Raw genomic sequence first — 17580 nt, 5'->3', positions numbered from 1 at the left:
CAAACGTATTGATTAGGTATATGATCAAATGGGTGGGTTTGACTGGCACCTATTGAGCTGACATCTCTGAGGTGCTGACATTATTGGCTCCGGCCTCGAACAGACAGCCCCGGACACACTGTACATGCTGCTCAGCGAGAGCTTGACACTTATAGACCGTATTTACAATCAGTCAATACCAGCGATAACTGAACCTTGTGAAATTTAATAATTTATTGAACCTACACCACTTCCAGAAATAGTAATAGCACTTTTCTCTCCTTTGGCATTACTGCTTGCAGTTCACTGTATAAATAAAGGAATTAAATAGTGGTGTTGTTGTTGTGTGTTTACTAGCTTACATTGTAATTTATTTAAGAGCTCTTAATTGAACTAGTTACTCATTTGGCCCTCATTGGTCCCACAGCAGAGCAGAGCTCCATCACTACACACTGGGGCATGCTGGAATGTGGAGCTGCAGAGACACACTGTACACAGCCAGCTGTTTGATGTCTGCAGCCTCCGAGCGTATGCTGCATCTTACAGCATAAACACACAATCCCCCCGATGAGAAGACAGATCAACACACAGGAGACCTTATTTCAGGCTAATGAACTATTAATGTTGATTGGAAATTCAAACATTTTTTCGGGACTTTTCTCTGCAGTCGTATGTTGCGTGTGTTTGTGTATGTGTGTAACAGTCAGAAAGAAAAGAAGCAAGGAACAGGCTAATTTGGATGAACTCTGCTCACCATATTTTAATTTCTCCCCCAAACAGCTGGGTGTAGATCTCAAAGGGCCCAATGTGCTGCTGAAGCTCTGTATTGAATGAGGCCATATAAAATGTATGTCAATAAGTTCCGCCTGAGTTCAGCTCTCTCCACGGTGAGTTGTTAATGGAATAACATTAAGATGAGTAAATGAACCCTGCTTTAATTCATGATGATGTTGGACCTCATCGCCTGTCCACTCGGCTCAATAGATTATGGAAATAGCTGTAATGACTATTTGAACAATGAGCCAAATTGTATTATCATTCAGTTCCATGTCAGCTTTGGAATAAATGCTGTTGTGTCTACGCTCTTTCATTTAAGATCTTCAACAATGGTTAACACTCAAATTAGACGCGGAAAATCAAGATGAATGAACATTGAGGGCTACAAGAATACAGCATTAACATTCTCAGAGTTAATTGGGCAAAACAAAAACCTGTGCAGGTGTAAGATGGTTGTTTTGATGTTGAATTTCTGCTCATAAAACCCACATGTATGATGTTTTCCTCAGATGCTCTCAGGCCTCATTTCAGCAGAGCTCCTCGTCCCACATGTATGAACAACATCCACCAAGACAAACCATCCAGTCTTTTGATGTTTTACTTTTAACTCCACTATGGATTTCTGTGATATTATTTGATTGAAGACAAAAGGAATGGACATTAACATTCAGTCCCGGAGATCTTAAGTCATTTAGACAGTATTTCATTAGACAGACAATATAATGGAAATATTGTATAAGGATGTATAAAATAAATATAGAACAAAGCTGTGTTAAAGGATCCGACAACCCAAAATTATCCATATTTCTGACTGGCACTAGATTTGGTTTTAACATACAAATTTACCCACATATAGGGAGAGTTTGTCAAAGGGACAGCGAGAAGACATTATCTCCAGTGTGTTAATTGACATGTCACCCCACAAAACTATTGTGGATACAAATCCTCAACAGGAAGTGAACAGGCTGAAGAAACTTTATTTTGTGATGAGTACACAGATGTCTCAGATTTTCTTCTTTGGTTAAGGTTTGCATAATAAAAGTGGTGCAACAGCAGCCTCTAGTGTGCTGTACCTCTAGGTAGAAAATACTCAGATTGTTAACGTACATTCAGACAGTGCAAAAAGCAACGTTCTTCCCATTCAATATCAGTGTTTACAATGCAGTATTGTTAAAGTAGAAAATTCATGATTGTTATTTCACGCCACACAATCAACATACATAACACAAAATGATAAAATCAGGAAACTTGTGTCAGTTTCCAAGACAACAACATAAGTAAAGCCAAAAAGACACTGGCCAACAATATGATTTTTTTGTGCCTTCTCATCCCTGTCACCGTGGTTACAACCACAGATTCAAAGATGGATGAACACCTATGATCAAATATCTTAGGAACATCAATGCCAAGTGTTATTAGAAAATAACGATCATTAAATTGGGTTAAGAGTTAAACCTCAACATCACATACATGTGACCAGTTTTGGTCAATAATAAATCGTTAGTAGTCACAAGATATAAAAAAACAAACTTTAAAATCATGCAGGAATTCTTTCCACAGAAAAAAATAAAACATATGGCCATGAGGTTAGAACAATTCAATAAAAAAATCATTGTTTTTTTGCATGCTAAAATTGCACAGTAGTTTTCCCACATGATTACGTCATTATACATTTTGTTATTGCAGTAGGTAAAAAAATACAACATGGGTCAGCATCTTTTTTTTTTTATCTTTTACCCTTCATTACTTGAGCTGTGGAGAAGAGAAGAAGTTCCCCTGGCGGGTACAGGCAGCTGTTGATCTGCCCTTGCTCCCAAATCTAAAAGAAGAGGCGAGGGGAAGACGGTCATGTTTTAAATTTATCCATCATAATTTCAGCAAGTAGTACGATGGGTACTCTCACGAGTGCGAGTTCCCATGAGGATAAATATTTATAGGTAAAAAGGGGAATGCAGTCTTCATATGAGAATAACTAATCATTTTTATGGTTTACTCAACATCAGGTGGAATATTTTTGTTCGAGACTAAAATTGAACTGGAGGTGACATCGATAAAACTATTCTTTAAACTTAAATATGCAAACGACACAAGCTTACCGTGCACAAAGACTGGGGTGATAATTGTATAGATTTCTTTTTTAAACTATATAATCATTTTATTTTCATGGCCCCACAAAATCAGTTTTTTTAATTTCGTAAATTGTTTAGATCGGATTCTCCGGACTATGTGGCCCTTTACAGTCTGTGCTTGACTGACATCTCAACTATCATTTGAAAGGGGAAATATTATCCTGGCCAAAGCTGTGGCATGTGAAGAATTCAGACTCTTTATTTCAGTTTTGTGTGAACAGAATGTGAGTGAACTTACAAGGAGGTGCTGGAGAGGGTCTGCTTCATGCGCTGGGACAGCGAGCTAGAAGATGGTGTTTTAACCATCATCTGGTGCTCTGGAGTGGTCACTGGTCCCAATATGCTCACTACAGATAAATTAAACATCAATACAGACTGTTCTGTTAATTATAAAGCAAAGAGGTTCTATCAATTGATAACATTTTAAAAGGAATTTAAATCTCAAACGTATGTCTTTCCACAACTAACAATCACGTCGTCTTCATCTTGTGTTAGTCAAGTAATTTTATCCTGTATATTTCTAGTGTAGCTTTCTGTTTTTTACCTTGGTGGTCTGGAGTTTCAAACTGGTGATTGTTGTCCATGGCTGTATTATCTGGAAGGGCAAACTGGCTCCAGTAGCTTTCTGGAATACTGAGCAAACGCTCTATCACCTTGAGACAGAACAACAGGATTTTTCATAAAAACATGTTCAAAGAACAAAAACATTGTTCTCAAAGTAAACCAAGGCGCACGCGCACACACATATGTACAGTTCATGCTGACAAATCAGGTGCTAGTTAACACTTTACCTTTGGTTGTCTACTTGTGTCATTCAGGATGGTCATGGGGTCTGGGTTGGGAACAGCATGACCCACGAGGGTTGGGCCAAAGACCCTGGCCAGGTTGCGCACATCCATTTTGTTATCCACATACTGCGACACCCTGGGGGAAGAAGTAGATAATACATTTCACAACGTCCTTTTCAACTGTGCATGCTGACCTGAATTGCAGAAATGTTAGAGGTCACAACAAGGTCCATGCTAGCGTAGAAACAGGATAAAACAAAAGCCTTTTTGAAATGTTATAATTACTTTTGCAGGTGAATCATCATGCAGGCCAGAGTGTCTCGGTTGGGTTGAGGCAGCTCACTTATCGTATGGTACAACATTGCCAGACTGTTGCCATCATCCTGGATTTCTACAATGACATTAACACCAGTCAGTTAATCTGCCTGTATATAGCTGCTTCCTCTATCCAAATGAGGTAATTTAATAAATCAAAGTTTTTGCTCTTAAGCAATAAAAAGTTTGAGATGCATAAAGACCATTTTAGATAACAGACCACCCATAAGCAATTCAGGTTCAGAAACTCACCTGCTGCTTCCATGAAAGTTTTGTTGAGGTGGCAGGTGAGCAGTGGCTCAGGGAGGTTTCTGAGGAAGTCTTTGAGGACACCTGTAATAACGTTGATGTCTTCTACTTTGTTAAGCCGAGGCAGAGTCTTTCCTCTAATCATCTTCTCCTTCAGCTCTTTCACCAAGCGCTCGTTGCCAGAGAGTCTGTACAGGCCAACCTGCAGTGAGGAAAAGATAAAAGCAATCGTCATTGTCTGGCTGTGAAGGAGATAACCAATTAGAGAAGGGATTATCTATTAGAATTGCTCAAGGGAATAGATTGCAGTATTAACATGATGGTGACAAGTAAACAGGGACTTTAATTAAGACAGCCTCACCTCATGTAGGCCTCTGTGTTCAATCTCCTTAATGCAGTAGATAACCAAAGCTGGGATCTTTGGGGATGTGGCTGGAGCAAAGTCAGCCAGGGTGGACTAAACACAGAACACATCAGATTTCATGTAGGAAACATGAAAATAATAGAACATTTTAATATTGAAACACATCATAAAGCGATGAGAAAATGTACCTCTGTGTTATACATGGGAGTGCTAACAGATGTGGGGTTACAGGGCAGGGGACAGCGGTCACGACATTCTGGATGAGTCACAACCCTGCAATCCTGACAGCGAAGGTAAATCTTTCCAAACTTTGTTCTTCTTCCACAGGGCGCACAGAATTCAGACCTGATCACCTGGTGATGGATGGGACACAGTGGGTAAGTACATCTTTTCAATTTGTATAGTGCCAAAGCATAATATACATTATCTCAAGGCACTTTACATTGAAGGTCAAGACCTTTACATTGTTTATAGAGAAACACCACTAAGTTCTCGCTCTTACTGTTTTAGGGATGAACTGGTGCTTCTTTCCTCCTTTAGATTTTGGAGTTTGGAGTGATGCTGGGAAATCTGACACAGTTGTGCTGGGAGCCTCGCTGGCGGTCTCAGATTGGTCAGTAGTGGTTGTATCAGCCCATGCTGGAGCAACTGCAGACATTAGTCAAATACCAAAACCAGTAAAAAAAATGAATTAACAAAACCCCACTGGAAAAATTCCAACAGGGTCAGAATTATTTGCTTTTTTGTTCCCAGTTCCTACAATTTTTTTTTTTTCTCCACAATATTCTTACCACTTTTCTTTCTGCTGCGTGTCCAGTAGGGCACAGTTTCGATGGTGGAGACAGTCTCAACAGTGCCACCATTCACGGGCACAGTGATGGTAGTTTTGGCCACAATAGACTCATTCATCTGAATTATATATATTAAAAAAAGATATTTAATGGTCTTAAAGGCAAACTGATTTTATTTCACTGCACTTTATATGTTTACAGATGCAGTCTGTTTTGCAGATGTTTGTGCTATGTGTTAGATCAGGCTGCAGAGGTCAGCATTACCCTTTCTGGTGTGCGTCCAGTGGAGCGACGTTTCTTTAAAGCCTGTGGAGGAACTTCAGCGAGTTTTCTGGAGGAGCGCTGTGGATTGAAATTTAACTTTAAATAACACTTTATTGGGGCTTGATAAATAGCAAGAAAAAGACCCATAACTACATTTATCCCTTACCTGAAACAAATGTTAAAAATGTAAGTGTCATTAATATAAACAAAGAAAATATGAGTTAAGGAATCACTAACTCGCTTCTGCCGTTTCTGCAGTCTCACATTCTTCATCACAGAGGAGTCCCAGTCCTAGAATAAAAGTGCAAAGAAAAAGAGTAGTACTTAGTCAATGTTCATGAACACTATTGTCCCACGATTTGAGACTCAAATAATGAGTTATCATACAATTATATACAGGATATAAGTTAAATATACCAGAGAGTCATCCGTTTGGTCGTAGCTAATGTCCGATAGCAAAGAAGCCGATTCATCGATCCTAGTTAACCTGTAAAAAAGATGAAAGTCTATTAACAGTGTCCATGTTAATGGTGAATTATGTTTTGCCCTGGCAAACTAGTATGACATATACATTAATTAGTTCTAATATAGGAATTAATATTCCAGATATTCAATCTTCTACAGTGGACAATAGGCAACCGGAGTGCTACACTACAGTATCTTTAAGATAACTAAAACATCAAGAAAAGAGAAGACAACCTAGTTATTTGAATTTCTAGAATCATCATTAGCCTTATCAGTACTGTTTCAGAACCAGATTAGGAGGGTCTGACCTTCGGCTGGAGTTGAGGTTGCCTTTAGCAGCCTGTGAAGCCTGGGAGTGAGCGCTGAGAAAGGCTAGGGCAGAGCGCTGCTCCTCGCTCAGGAGGACACTGTTACCGTTGTCTGATATTAGCAGCTCCCTGATCAACTGCAGCTGACGTTCCTGAGAAAGAGGAAAACATGTCGTTATAATTCATATTTACTTGTTTGCAAAAAAATCACTTTACAAAGAAAAGTTACCATAGCACTATTTAAAATACATTTTCTTATTTCCATTTCTATATGTACAAGAGCTCAAACTATAGAGCGAGTAAATGAGAGGGCGTGTAAACACTGTTACACTGACCAGCTTCTCATAGAGTGTCTCAGCCTTCTGCCGCCGGCGGATCTCCACGTCCACCTGGTTGCGAGCGTGCTTTAGTTTGACCTCCAGCGCTCCCCTCTCAGTCTCCGCTTTTGCCAATATTTCTTGACAGGAAACCAGCTCGTCGCCCGCCCGCAGCCACTTCTTACGGCAATCCTCAAAGTTCATTGCCATCTGTAGGAACTCTGAATAAGGCAGTGGAAGAAAATACATTTATATTGAGGCTGTCAACCATATTGTATTTACCCAGCGGTAGTTCTGTGTAGTTGGTCACCATTACGGTTGTAATCATGCAAATTACTGCCAGACAAAGCACAAAAAGACAAAAAGTTTCCTGTTGTAAAGTAACAGTGCTTTCGTGGAAGTGAATAATATGGGCTTTTGTTATGGAAATGCTCAACATACCCAGGACCTTTCAGACTTAACTAATAAAGCAGAGGTCGTATACTGAGCACTGTTCCTGCATTCACTCAATGGTTAATAATTCAACACTCCACTTTACACATGATGGTATTCAAACAGTACAAAAACCAACATATTAGTGCTGCTTACACCAGCACATGCCACAGCAGAGTGGTTTCACTACACTAACACAGCGACAGGCTTCTGAAGTGACAAATACCAACACGAAGTTTGGAAATAACTTACGTGGTTCAATGCCCTCATTCAGGCCGTCCACCTGAGCCCTGAGACTCTGGAACTGGTTGTACAGGTTCACTGTAGACGACTCCATCCTGTCTCACTGCAGCTGGATCAGAGACACATACACTTTAACCAACACAGAGAACATGTGGATGATAACTCTGATCGTACGCATAGTTGTTTCGGTTGGTTGCCATCGTAGTTCTCTCAGAGTGAGCGGTGAATCATTACAGGTTACCCATTGTAGCAAGAACTTATTGTAACGTTGTGCACGTCTGAGTTATAACCGCCGACACGTGTTATCTTCACCGTGTTCAAACCAGCTCGCACAGGTTCATTAGCGACATGATGTCACGGCTGTTCGAACGTCTCTGTGCCTTGTAGCTTGTTTGTAGCACGCTAACGTTAGCATCGTCACATTAGACCTGATTTACTTTCGTGTCGCTGGCGCTGCTAAAGAAGAAATCACTACACGCACCTGTACGATGTTTCTCCAGTGGAAGTGCAGCTGACACGTACTGTCCCGCCGTCCAGTGTTAACGCAGAGGTTAGGAGGTGGATTCCCTCTCCAGCAACAGCAGTAAGCGAGCCACACCTGTCTCACTGACTTTACACATTCTTCTTCAAAAGTTCAAAATCAGCGCCGGTTTTCTTCCTCATCGGGTCGTTTTGATGAGGACCGGGCGCTCTATCGCCCCCACACTTCATTTGTTGTAACTGCAGCGGGGTTGTTGAGAAATTTTCCACTAGTTCCTCCTCCTATTTCTCTTTTTATTAACCTTTAGTCACTGAGGGGTTAGATGTGTCTCAGCATATATACATGTACTAATGTATATATGTCAATCTGATTGTTATTATGTATCTCTGGGTGACACATCTATGCAATGTATGTATATTGTAAAAATATCTTCGGTCATCCTAGTGACATGGGTGATGACATTAATTCACTAGCAGAAGATAGCTTTATGAAATAATATGTGCCACATCACATAATGCTGTACATAATTATTACAGATGACCATAACAGCCTTTGAAATACAAGAAGCATTATAACATGATATGTCATTGTCTACATGCATTTTTTTTAAACAAGTTAACATATAAATAATTGCATTACTTTTTTTTTTTTTTAATGGACTGACTTGAGTAAGAAATTAACTTTTTACCATCATCCATCCAACAAACTACCCATCCATCCATACCGCTTATCCTTTGAGGGTCAGGGGGTGGAGCTGGAGCCGGGGAAAGAGGCAGGGTACACCCTGGACATGTCCCTCGTGTAAGATTAAGATTAAGATTAAGATGCATTTATTAGTCCCAAACACATGCACAGACATGCAAAGGCACACTCATGCAGGTAGGGAAATTTAACTTCTGCTTTTGACCCATCTGGTGCAGGACACACAGAGCAGTGAGCGACCATGTTCGGCGCTCGGGGAGCAGATGTTGGGGGAGTAAGGTGCCTTGGTCAGGGGCACTAGACAGGGTAGGGAGACTTTTGGATTTTTTGGACAGATCAATCCAGGTTCGTGTTTTGTTGTCTCTCCGTGGAGTCGAACCAGAGACGAACCAGAGACCTTCTCTGCCCATAGTCCAAGTTTCTGCCACTAGACCATCGCCTTGTTGTCTCTGTATTACAGAGACAACATACAGAGACAACCCACCATTCAGGCTCACATTCAAACAGGCTCTAATTAACCTAACCCCAATACTAATTTATAAATTCTATTATTTATTTATCTCTATATTGTCAAGATCATTACCAGTTCATGAACCGCAGTCTTCTTTTTTTTTCGATTAAACACAAATTTGATTGACATATTTGCAAATTTTTAATTTCTGTATCAATCCCTCTTGTCTCAATTCAAATAAATATCAGTAAATGGACTGCTACATAACTATTTTTACATTCATTTCTCGGTGACCTCAATAACACATTAATACATCATGATGACCCAGTGTATTTCCTAATGCCTTGTATAGAAAGACAACACATTTTTATACTGTTGCTTCAAATTCTGTCTGGGTCAGAGGTAAGGATCTTAACACCATAAGTAATATTGAATCACTATGATATAGACGCTATTTTTTTGCCGAATAAGAGCAGTTTTCATTTCGGTTGAGTCATCCTAGTGTGGATGTGCCCTGCTGTTGTGGGCCTAGCACATAGGATGCACACAACAGCATCATTAATCAGGCACGGATGGCATATCTAGGAGCAGCAGCTCTACTGTGTTCATTGTTCGACAAGGATAACACAGACACACACACATGCGACTCGTTATTCAGTTGTGAGGACATTGATATAATGCATTCCCCAGCCCCTCAACCTAAGATTACATTTACATTTCATATATCATATATCTAAAGGCTGCTGTGATCCAAGGCTCAGTGAGAGAAGGGAATTCAAGTGATTGCTGGGAAGCAAAAGGGTGGATAGATTATGGTACTGTTGTGAACAAGTGTGAGGCTAATAGTATCTACAAGAAGATATGCGAACAGGGAGATAATATACATATCTGATGCTTCAAATTCTGTTTTTTAAACCCTGGAGTTGATGATGGTTGGCTACCGCTCTGTTGACCTCACCCCTGCATATGAATCAGACAAAGCACCTGGTGGTAATGGCCCGACAATTGAAACTCACGAAAACAACAGCCCAACAACAAAAGACACTTCCCACCTCAAACAGTGAAGGGGTGAGTTCAGCAATTATTTCCTTATTTTACCAAAGCTGATTAAGAAAAAAGGTATTACCTCACAGGTAGTAAGTAAATTAGAACTTGACAGAATTAAAATAACATTAAAGCAACTTGAACTCTAACTGGTTGTAGCTATCTCGAACACCTGAGTGGAATGAAAATCCTAGCTCACACAATCCTAGGTCAGAAAAACAGCACAAACAAAGCAGTCGAGTTAACCTCTGACAGCAGATAGGGTAACATTCTAGCAGAAAAGCATCATTAAAGAGAGTACTCAGCCTACATTCAAGCAGTCCAGCAGTATGAAACCTCCAGAAGTTCAATGAACACTTACCTTAACTTTTCATTACCTTAACAATCACAACTAAATGCCTAACCCTAACCCTTACCCTAACCAAACCCTAATTCTCACCCTGAGACTGAAACCAAGTGCTAACCCTAAAACAGCCCATTGAATTTGTGAGGACCAGCCAAAATATCCATGTAATGATGGAATTGAACCAAGATTGGACCTCATAACTATAGATATTATAATTTGCACTTACATGTAACACTTGTAGTTTGGCTGTTTGAAGCTAATGTACTTACATGATTCTTGCTGTTCTGGGTTTGTACCCTCATGGTTGAATGAACTTATTGTTTATATTGTCTGTATATGTTGCTTTGGATAAAAGTGTCGGCTAAATATCATATAATCTAAAATAGACAACCGCATTTGATTTTTTTTTTTAAACATCTCAACAATTGACTGTAACTGATTTATGTCTATGATTAATTTAATAGATCGGTTTTTGGATTAACAGCAAATGTGTATGTGTGCTCTGAATATTGCTGGTCTATTAGAGTTCATTTGAGATAATAGGATCATTCAGTCTGTCTTTATCAATTATTCATCTCCATATGTACATTTCCTCCAGTCACAAATCATTTAACTGCCATCACTCACCATTTACACCAATCACTGTTTGCACTTTCCTACTGAGTGCATTGTAACTGCTATCTGCAAGAATAATCACTTTACCAAGAGAAAAGCGTGAACCAAATTATCTCACAAATCAAAGCACTTCCTTTCAAGACATTTTTTTCATTCACCATAATGTTTGAAGTGCATGTTTATAAGAAATTGATTTATTATTGATCATATTAGACAACATACTGTCTATGTACCACTTTGTTGAGTTTATTCAGACAGGCAACATAAATCATATATCTTCACAATCATATAAAGTGTTGCTCACATTCACTTGTTCTAAGATACCTGCATGTTTTCTGTATGAATAAAGACTCCACAGATTTTCTGTTGCCTTTCTAAAAGGTGCATGGATATTGCAACAACAAGGTCAAAATTTGAAGGAATGAAAAAAGTATCAGGAGGCTCTCATGCTCTGACGTTCAGAGGAAGCACCTGCAGATTGTGCTGAGCACAGGGTTAGTCAGTGGCACCGGTGGAAGGGTAATGGATCCACAAACAGCCTCATGGGGAACACTTGGCAGATAAACATCTACTTAGGAAGATGCACTGAAGCAGAACACACCCTCTATATATCCTATGCATATATTGTACAGAAAGCAAAGTTAGGTTTAAAGTTCTAACAAAAACAAAACAAGCATTTTAATGTAGTTTTTCCCACTGATACTTAGTTTCTGTGCACTTCGGTGTATGCACCATAAAGGGAGAACAGTGTATCTGTTGAATGGAAACAACATCATCCTTATCTTGCACTGTCAAGGACAAAATAAGATCAACACCGAAAAATGCAATGCAATCCAATACATTCGCCAGGCAATACACTTTGGTATTGTAAAGCTTACAATGCTACATATCTGTCAGATTTTTCATTTAATTTGCCAGTGCATTTTGAGTTTGTGTGTACTGACATGCAACCTTGTACTTTACATTACAGCTTTACCTTAGAGTTCAGTTATCACCTCAGCAAAAACTGAACTTATCCAGCTGTACAAAGGTACTGTTCGCTGTGGAGCAATCATGTTGGATTCCATTATATTTGACAGGTGTATACGTTTTCTATGAACCCCCTGTGGATTTTATAGACTGGCACCAACCCTGAGTTAACAGGAGGTTTTTAGAAAATGGAATGTCTACTCTCCTCATCTGTGAGGGGAAGCCAGATGAATCTGTTGGTGCTAAGCTGTCTGCAGGTATATGGAAAAGCTTTGGCCGAGTGAGTCTATAGTGAGAAGATAATGTGCATATGGTGCACTCCAAACATCCCATCAATTGAATTACAAGTGGAATCTCCCACTTAGAGCGTGTTTACTGGAAAGGGCTCCCTCTTTCCTCCACTGCTCCAGAGCCAAAACATCCTCAGCAACAACAACATTTTTATCTTCCATTTCTTGAAACCTGACACCTGGTAAACACTCAGTCCCACCACCCAAACACATTCAGGAGTGGATTAAACAGCTCATATTTTCCTGTTTGAAAAATGGGAGGGAACTCTATAAAAATACCACTTTTATTGATTTCAGCTTCTGCACTACTATATATATATATATATATATATATATATATATATTCTGTTACTTTAAGGAATAACAAGAGCCCTCAAACTAAAAGAAAACAAACTCTCCATTCGACTGAATCCAGTAAAACATGTCCTGATTATTTTCCAAAGAAGTAAAAGGAGTCCTGTAGTGGTCCAGCAAAGAGGAGTCAGGCAGTGTTCAAGGCTGAAGCTGATTCACTATGTGTCTCTAACGGTGTAGTTTCTCAGAAAAAGAGCAGATGAAATAAGAAAATAAAAAGGAAACTCTGTATGAGTTCATCGTAAGCTAAGAGTTATTTTAGAATCATTTTAAATCATCTGTAATTACCAGCGTATACAGTGACCTAAAAAGATTGTGAACACAAATCCTGAAATCTATGACTGTAAATAGTGAAAAGAAAAATGGTTTTGTACGGCAGATATCTTTCTATTTGTTCTTCCTACATGACGGAGGAACTCTGAGTTTTCAAGTAAGCCTTAGCTCCTCTATTTTTGAAGTCATGAATAATGGTGCTGCATGCAGAGAAATGTAAGGAGGTGCTGTCTGTTTATTTATGTCACACTCTCACTAATCTCAATCTGAATACTGTGCAAGTTCCTTGGTGCAGTACATCGCTGCTGGAAATGGATGAATGAAAACAGGCAACAGTGTGGGCAATCTGTGATTGTCTTCATTAGCCCATGGTACAAATAGGAATGACAATGATGAGAATGATGGCCACCCCAGTGGCAATGAGTGCAATCAACTTGCAGACCTTAGCCCGGCGCTGGTCGGCCTCTTTGCGCCTGAGCAGAGCATCGTAACCTGGAGTGTAGATGTCGTCCATCCAGAACTCCATGTTGTTGGGGTTTAGAGACTCTTGGGCCTGGGGAACAATTATTTTAAAGCAGCATTTTAGAGCAAATATTAACCCATGTGTACAGAATATAAGGCACAATCTAAACTATTCTCTTAACACCTTATGCATCACTAGTTTGTATTTTACTTACTTACCTTGCATCTGTATGATGCATGTATGTTAGGCCACTTATTCCCAAAAATAAAAATCAAAAGAAAATGCAGAAAGCAAACCCAGTTATTTTTTTATTAAAATCACTGACCTAGTATGATAATTATTACAAGAAAAAAAGGACATAAATTAATATTTTTAATTAGTCTATCCGTTTAAAAGTCATCTATTCTTACCTGTGCGTCCAAAGGGGAGATTCGTGCCTCTCTGTCATCTACAGTCCAGATAGGCCTTCCTCTCCCCTCAACCAGTCTGGTATCCTTAATCTTCCCAGAGTTGAGCCCCCCTGTCAGACTGCTGTCTTTGTGGCGGAACAGGGATGAGTTAAACACTTGTTCCACCAGACTGGAGGACTTATGGGTGAGGAGGTTAGTTGTGCTGCTCGACTGATCTGTCTACAAAGAAAATGGACCAAGCATATATTTTATATTTACTGTATATACAACTTTTAAAAGTGTTACTTTTTAAATGATTGGAGGCAATGTTGAAAATACTAGTTAACTAAATACCATCACCAAACTTTGAACCATTGAGACATACGGTGCATATAATATATTTTTGTCTCCATACTGGATTATAGTTAAATCTGCTTAAGAAGTGATGAATATAGAATGTAAAATTCCCCTACCTGCTCAATTTTCCTGTGTGAGGCTTTGGGATCTTTATTTTTTGAGAATGACACTGTCCAGTCTCTTGCAGGGTTAGAAACCTTCAGCTGACCGGGATCAGGGACTATTTTCTCTTCAGGCTGCGTTTTGGAGGCACGACGGGATGATGCATCTTTCTTCCCTTCTTTCGACCCCTTAGAATCAGCCAAACCATTGACACTTTCTGTTAGCTCCCCAGCAGTGTTCCAACGGCTCCAGTCCAGACTACTCATGCTGGTCGCTGGAAACAGATTCCCAGATACGGACAGAGGTTGAGGTTCCGATGACTCAGAAGGAGTCAGAGGGTGGCTCATAAAGGAGGAGACACCACTGAGAGGCTCCAGCCATCGCCCACCGCTGCCTTGTCCACTGCCACCGACAGGCTGCTGGATCTTTTCATCCAGTCGCTGCAATGCAGAGAGCACCTGGGAGATCTCGGCCTTCACCTCATTCAATGAGTCCAGTTGTCTTTCAATCTGGCTCATACGGAGCAGCAGCTTACAGACACTGGTCTTCAGCCCATCGTCACTGCTTTCTAAAGAGTGGAAAAGCCTCTGAAGTTGACCTAAGCGGCCACGTCTGGCCTCAGGGGTGTCCTGGTTGATGGCCCCTGTTGGATCGCTGGGGTGCAGGACTCCTGTAGAGCCACACATGCTTATGTCATCTAAGAAACGAAAGATGACACTGATGTCATCCTCACAAAAGTCGGGGTCATCTAATGAGGTCATGAAGGAGAAGCGATCAGCGTGGACCAGGCTACGAAGGCGCCTCGTGTCCGGTGGGTCTGTCTGGGTTCCCTGAGCCTTGAGTCCATCACCTCCACTTGGCAATCCACTATCCCCACTCTCACCTCCCGAGGACCCCAAAGCAGGCGTTGATCTCCTGGGAAGTTGTCCTCTTTGTGATTCTATGCCAATTCCAACACTGCCTAAGCCTATCCGGTCCTCTAGACTGTGGCTCTTGTTGCTCCAGAATGGTCTACGATTTCTTGGAGGTTGCAGGTGTCGAGGGGAGCACTCTGCAACAGACCCAGGTCCGAAATAGGTTGAGTCTTGCAGGTCATCAAGGCTTTCATGTTTAGCCCTCTGCTCTGGCAATTGTTGGACTGTTGTAGGGGACGCGTAAGGATTTTGAATTGTTTCCAAACTGAGATTGTCAAAGCCTTTCTTTAAAATGTCGGGACTAGGAGACTCACTGTTGACGGTCACCTGGGGTATAAGAGGCGGCTGGTTATGGAAGTCCTTCCTAAAGACGTTTCTCTTCTGGTCAACAGACGATGCCGATTCAGGTTCAAACACTTCCAAAGGTGCAGAATCTCCACTAGACTCACTGTCCGTCTCCAAAGGCATGTAGATATTCTTCATGACGTCGTTGGGGATTTGACCACTAGAATACAAGAGTGTTGTGTGAGGCAAGTCGAAAGAGACGGCCCTTGCTCTGACTGGAGCGGAGGACACAAGGGAGATGGGATCGGGGGGAAGACTTCCTCGCTTGCGGGCAGAGTAATTCGATTTCGGAATCAGCAAGTGCTGGTCGATCGGCCTTCCTCCGGAATCAGAGTGGGCGCGTGCTCTTTCTCGACCAGAAATGTTCAGCTGGTGGATTCCAGGCAGAGTGGGGCCTGGGTACTGGTCAACTGGGAGGATTGCCTGAGCTCTGATTGGCTGAATGTCTTCTTGAGCCCCACCCGTCATCTGAATAAGATTGAAGATAGTTACAATGTCAGCAGCGACGCCTATGGGAGAGAGGCCCTGGCCCCTTGTGGAAACCCTGTCTCTGAAGAGAGTTGCTGGGAAACAAGGGTCCCGGCTGGCAGCAGCAAACAGCAAACTCCTGAGCTCAATGAGGTTCTCGAGGTCAAAGCGGGTGCTGACCATTCGGCATAGGTCCTGGAACGTCAGCCACTGGCGCATATTGGCCAGTTCCTCCAGGATCCCCAGAAGGACCCCGGGGTATTCCTGCTGCAGGTTAGCCATGGTTGCTCACCTGAAGAAAAAACAAGGCTAAGGTTAATTTAATTGTAAGGCAGCTTAAAAAAAAAAAAAAAAAAGGAAATTGAAAAAGATTTACTTGACATTTGAAAAGCCTTTAAAGCAAGAAATAAAACAGACATAAGGAGTACAAAAGGTATGATTGCAGGAACGTCCCACATCTAATCTGATAAATGCAAGTAAATCTTAATACATGATGCTTATAAAAGTTTTTGTCTCATAGTACAAACAAATTAATAATACATTTTGTATCGTTTCTGGTTAATATAATAGTAATATTAATATGTTGTAACATGTTGCAAAAATAAATAATATTATGCATTAATAAAAAATAAAGTAATAGCGGCAAAGTATTATGAGTTATTTTGTATTGCTGTTTCATTATGATTGCTGTCATTTTTTTTTGTCAAAAATAATGGCAATAACCCGGTTATCTGTTGTAGTCTTTCACTAAATTACAAGTGTTTACATTATGATACAATTTCATTCAAAGAAAACAGGTTCGCTAGATGATCATATTCAAAGCGACCTTATTTTTGGACCTAAAATAACCGATCATCTGATGTGATGACGCCGTCTCACTGCGCACATCTTTACCTCACTGGACATTTTTAGTCCCATCATTTCTATTAACAGCCTCAGGGCAGAGCTTAAACTTTACTAAGCGAAGAAAATACTGATGTACCTTCAGAGATAATGTAATCAGGTCACATTAACAATCTGAAGATAAGATCGGGACAGAAAAGGCAATTTAAAAAAGGTGCAACAATCTGTATTTAGTCCTATTTATCAGCTAGGACAATAATAAAGACATTATCATGTTGTAAATGTAATGTGGGTCTTATTAAAAGTGTAGCTTCAATGGAGCATCGACACTTACCTGAATCTATCCAAAGATAATAACAACCACGCCTGCATCCATCAACACTGACAAATAACATCCAGTTTTGCGCCAAAATTGAAATAGATCCAGGTCATCTCATGCTGTCACACTCGTTTCATGGGCTCCTGTGTTTGTAGCAGCGACTAGCCCAAAGCCCAGGCAGCGGAGGAGAAAATTAGAAATCAGGTCATCTTCCCACAAGTCCCTGCAGTGCCCTCAGGGACCTCAAAATACATCCAAACGGTTTCCCCTCACCAAAGATCAGCGATGAACACTAGCAAAGTCTACAGTACACCCTCATTTCTCAGAGATGCACATTCTCAGCAGGACACTCCTGTGTGTGAGCGGAGCAGAATCAGGAGTATATTTTCTCAGGGTGCCACAGCAATAATTGGGTTTGCGTGCAAGGTGAGCAT

At 40.6% G+C, this 17580-nt stretch overlaps 2 protein-coding genes across 2 annotated transcripts; both read right to left on the bottom strand.

Annotated features, from left to right (window-relative positions):
* Positions 1-1453: 1453 nt before the first annotated feature.
* On the bottom strand, positions 1454-8048 carry LOC133962943 (rac GTPase-activating protein 1-like). The gene is made up of 17 exons (XM_062398218.1): positions 7903-8048; positions 7431-7530; positions 6765-6967; positions 6430-6581; positions 6074-6143; positions 5894-5947; positions 5657-5734; positions 5393-5510; positions 5104-5249; positions 4790-4954; positions 4599-4694; positions 4241-4439; positions 3959-4064; positions 3677-3809; positions 3430-3538; positions 3124-3232; positions 1454-2575 (listed from the first exon to the last, which is right to left on the bottom strand). Exons 2-17 carry the CDS (start codon positions 7513-7515, stop codon positions 2500-2502), a joined length of 1899 nt encoding a protein of 632 aa, XP_062254202.1. The 5' UTR covers positions 7516-7530; positions 7903-8048; the 3' UTR covers positions 1454-2499.
* A 5259-nt stretch (positions 8049-13307) lies between these two features.
* On the bottom strand, positions 13308-16266 carry LOC133960231 (major intrinsically disordered Notch2-binding receptor 1-like). The gene is made up of 3 exons (XM_062394705.1): positions 14272-16266; positions 13820-14038; positions 13308-13499 (listed from the first exon to the last, which is right to left on the bottom strand). The coding sequence occupies exons 1-3, from the start codon at positions 16264-16266 to the stop codon at positions 13308-13310; spliced, it is 2406 nt and encodes an 801-aa protein (XP_062250689.1).
* Positions 16267-17580: the final 1314 nt, after the last annotated feature.

Source organism: Platichthys flesus, chromosome 2 (genome assembly GCF_949316205.1).
Source record: "Platichthys flesus chromosome 2, fPlaFle2.1, whole genome shotgun sequence".
Classification (NCBI taxonomy): Eukaryota; Metazoa; Chordata; class Actinopteri; order Pleuronectiformes; family Pleuronectidae; genus Platichthys; species Platichthys flesus.
The sequence above is the reverse complement of the archived record's forward strand: the minus strand, read 5'-3'. Positions and strand labels throughout refer to the sequence as shown.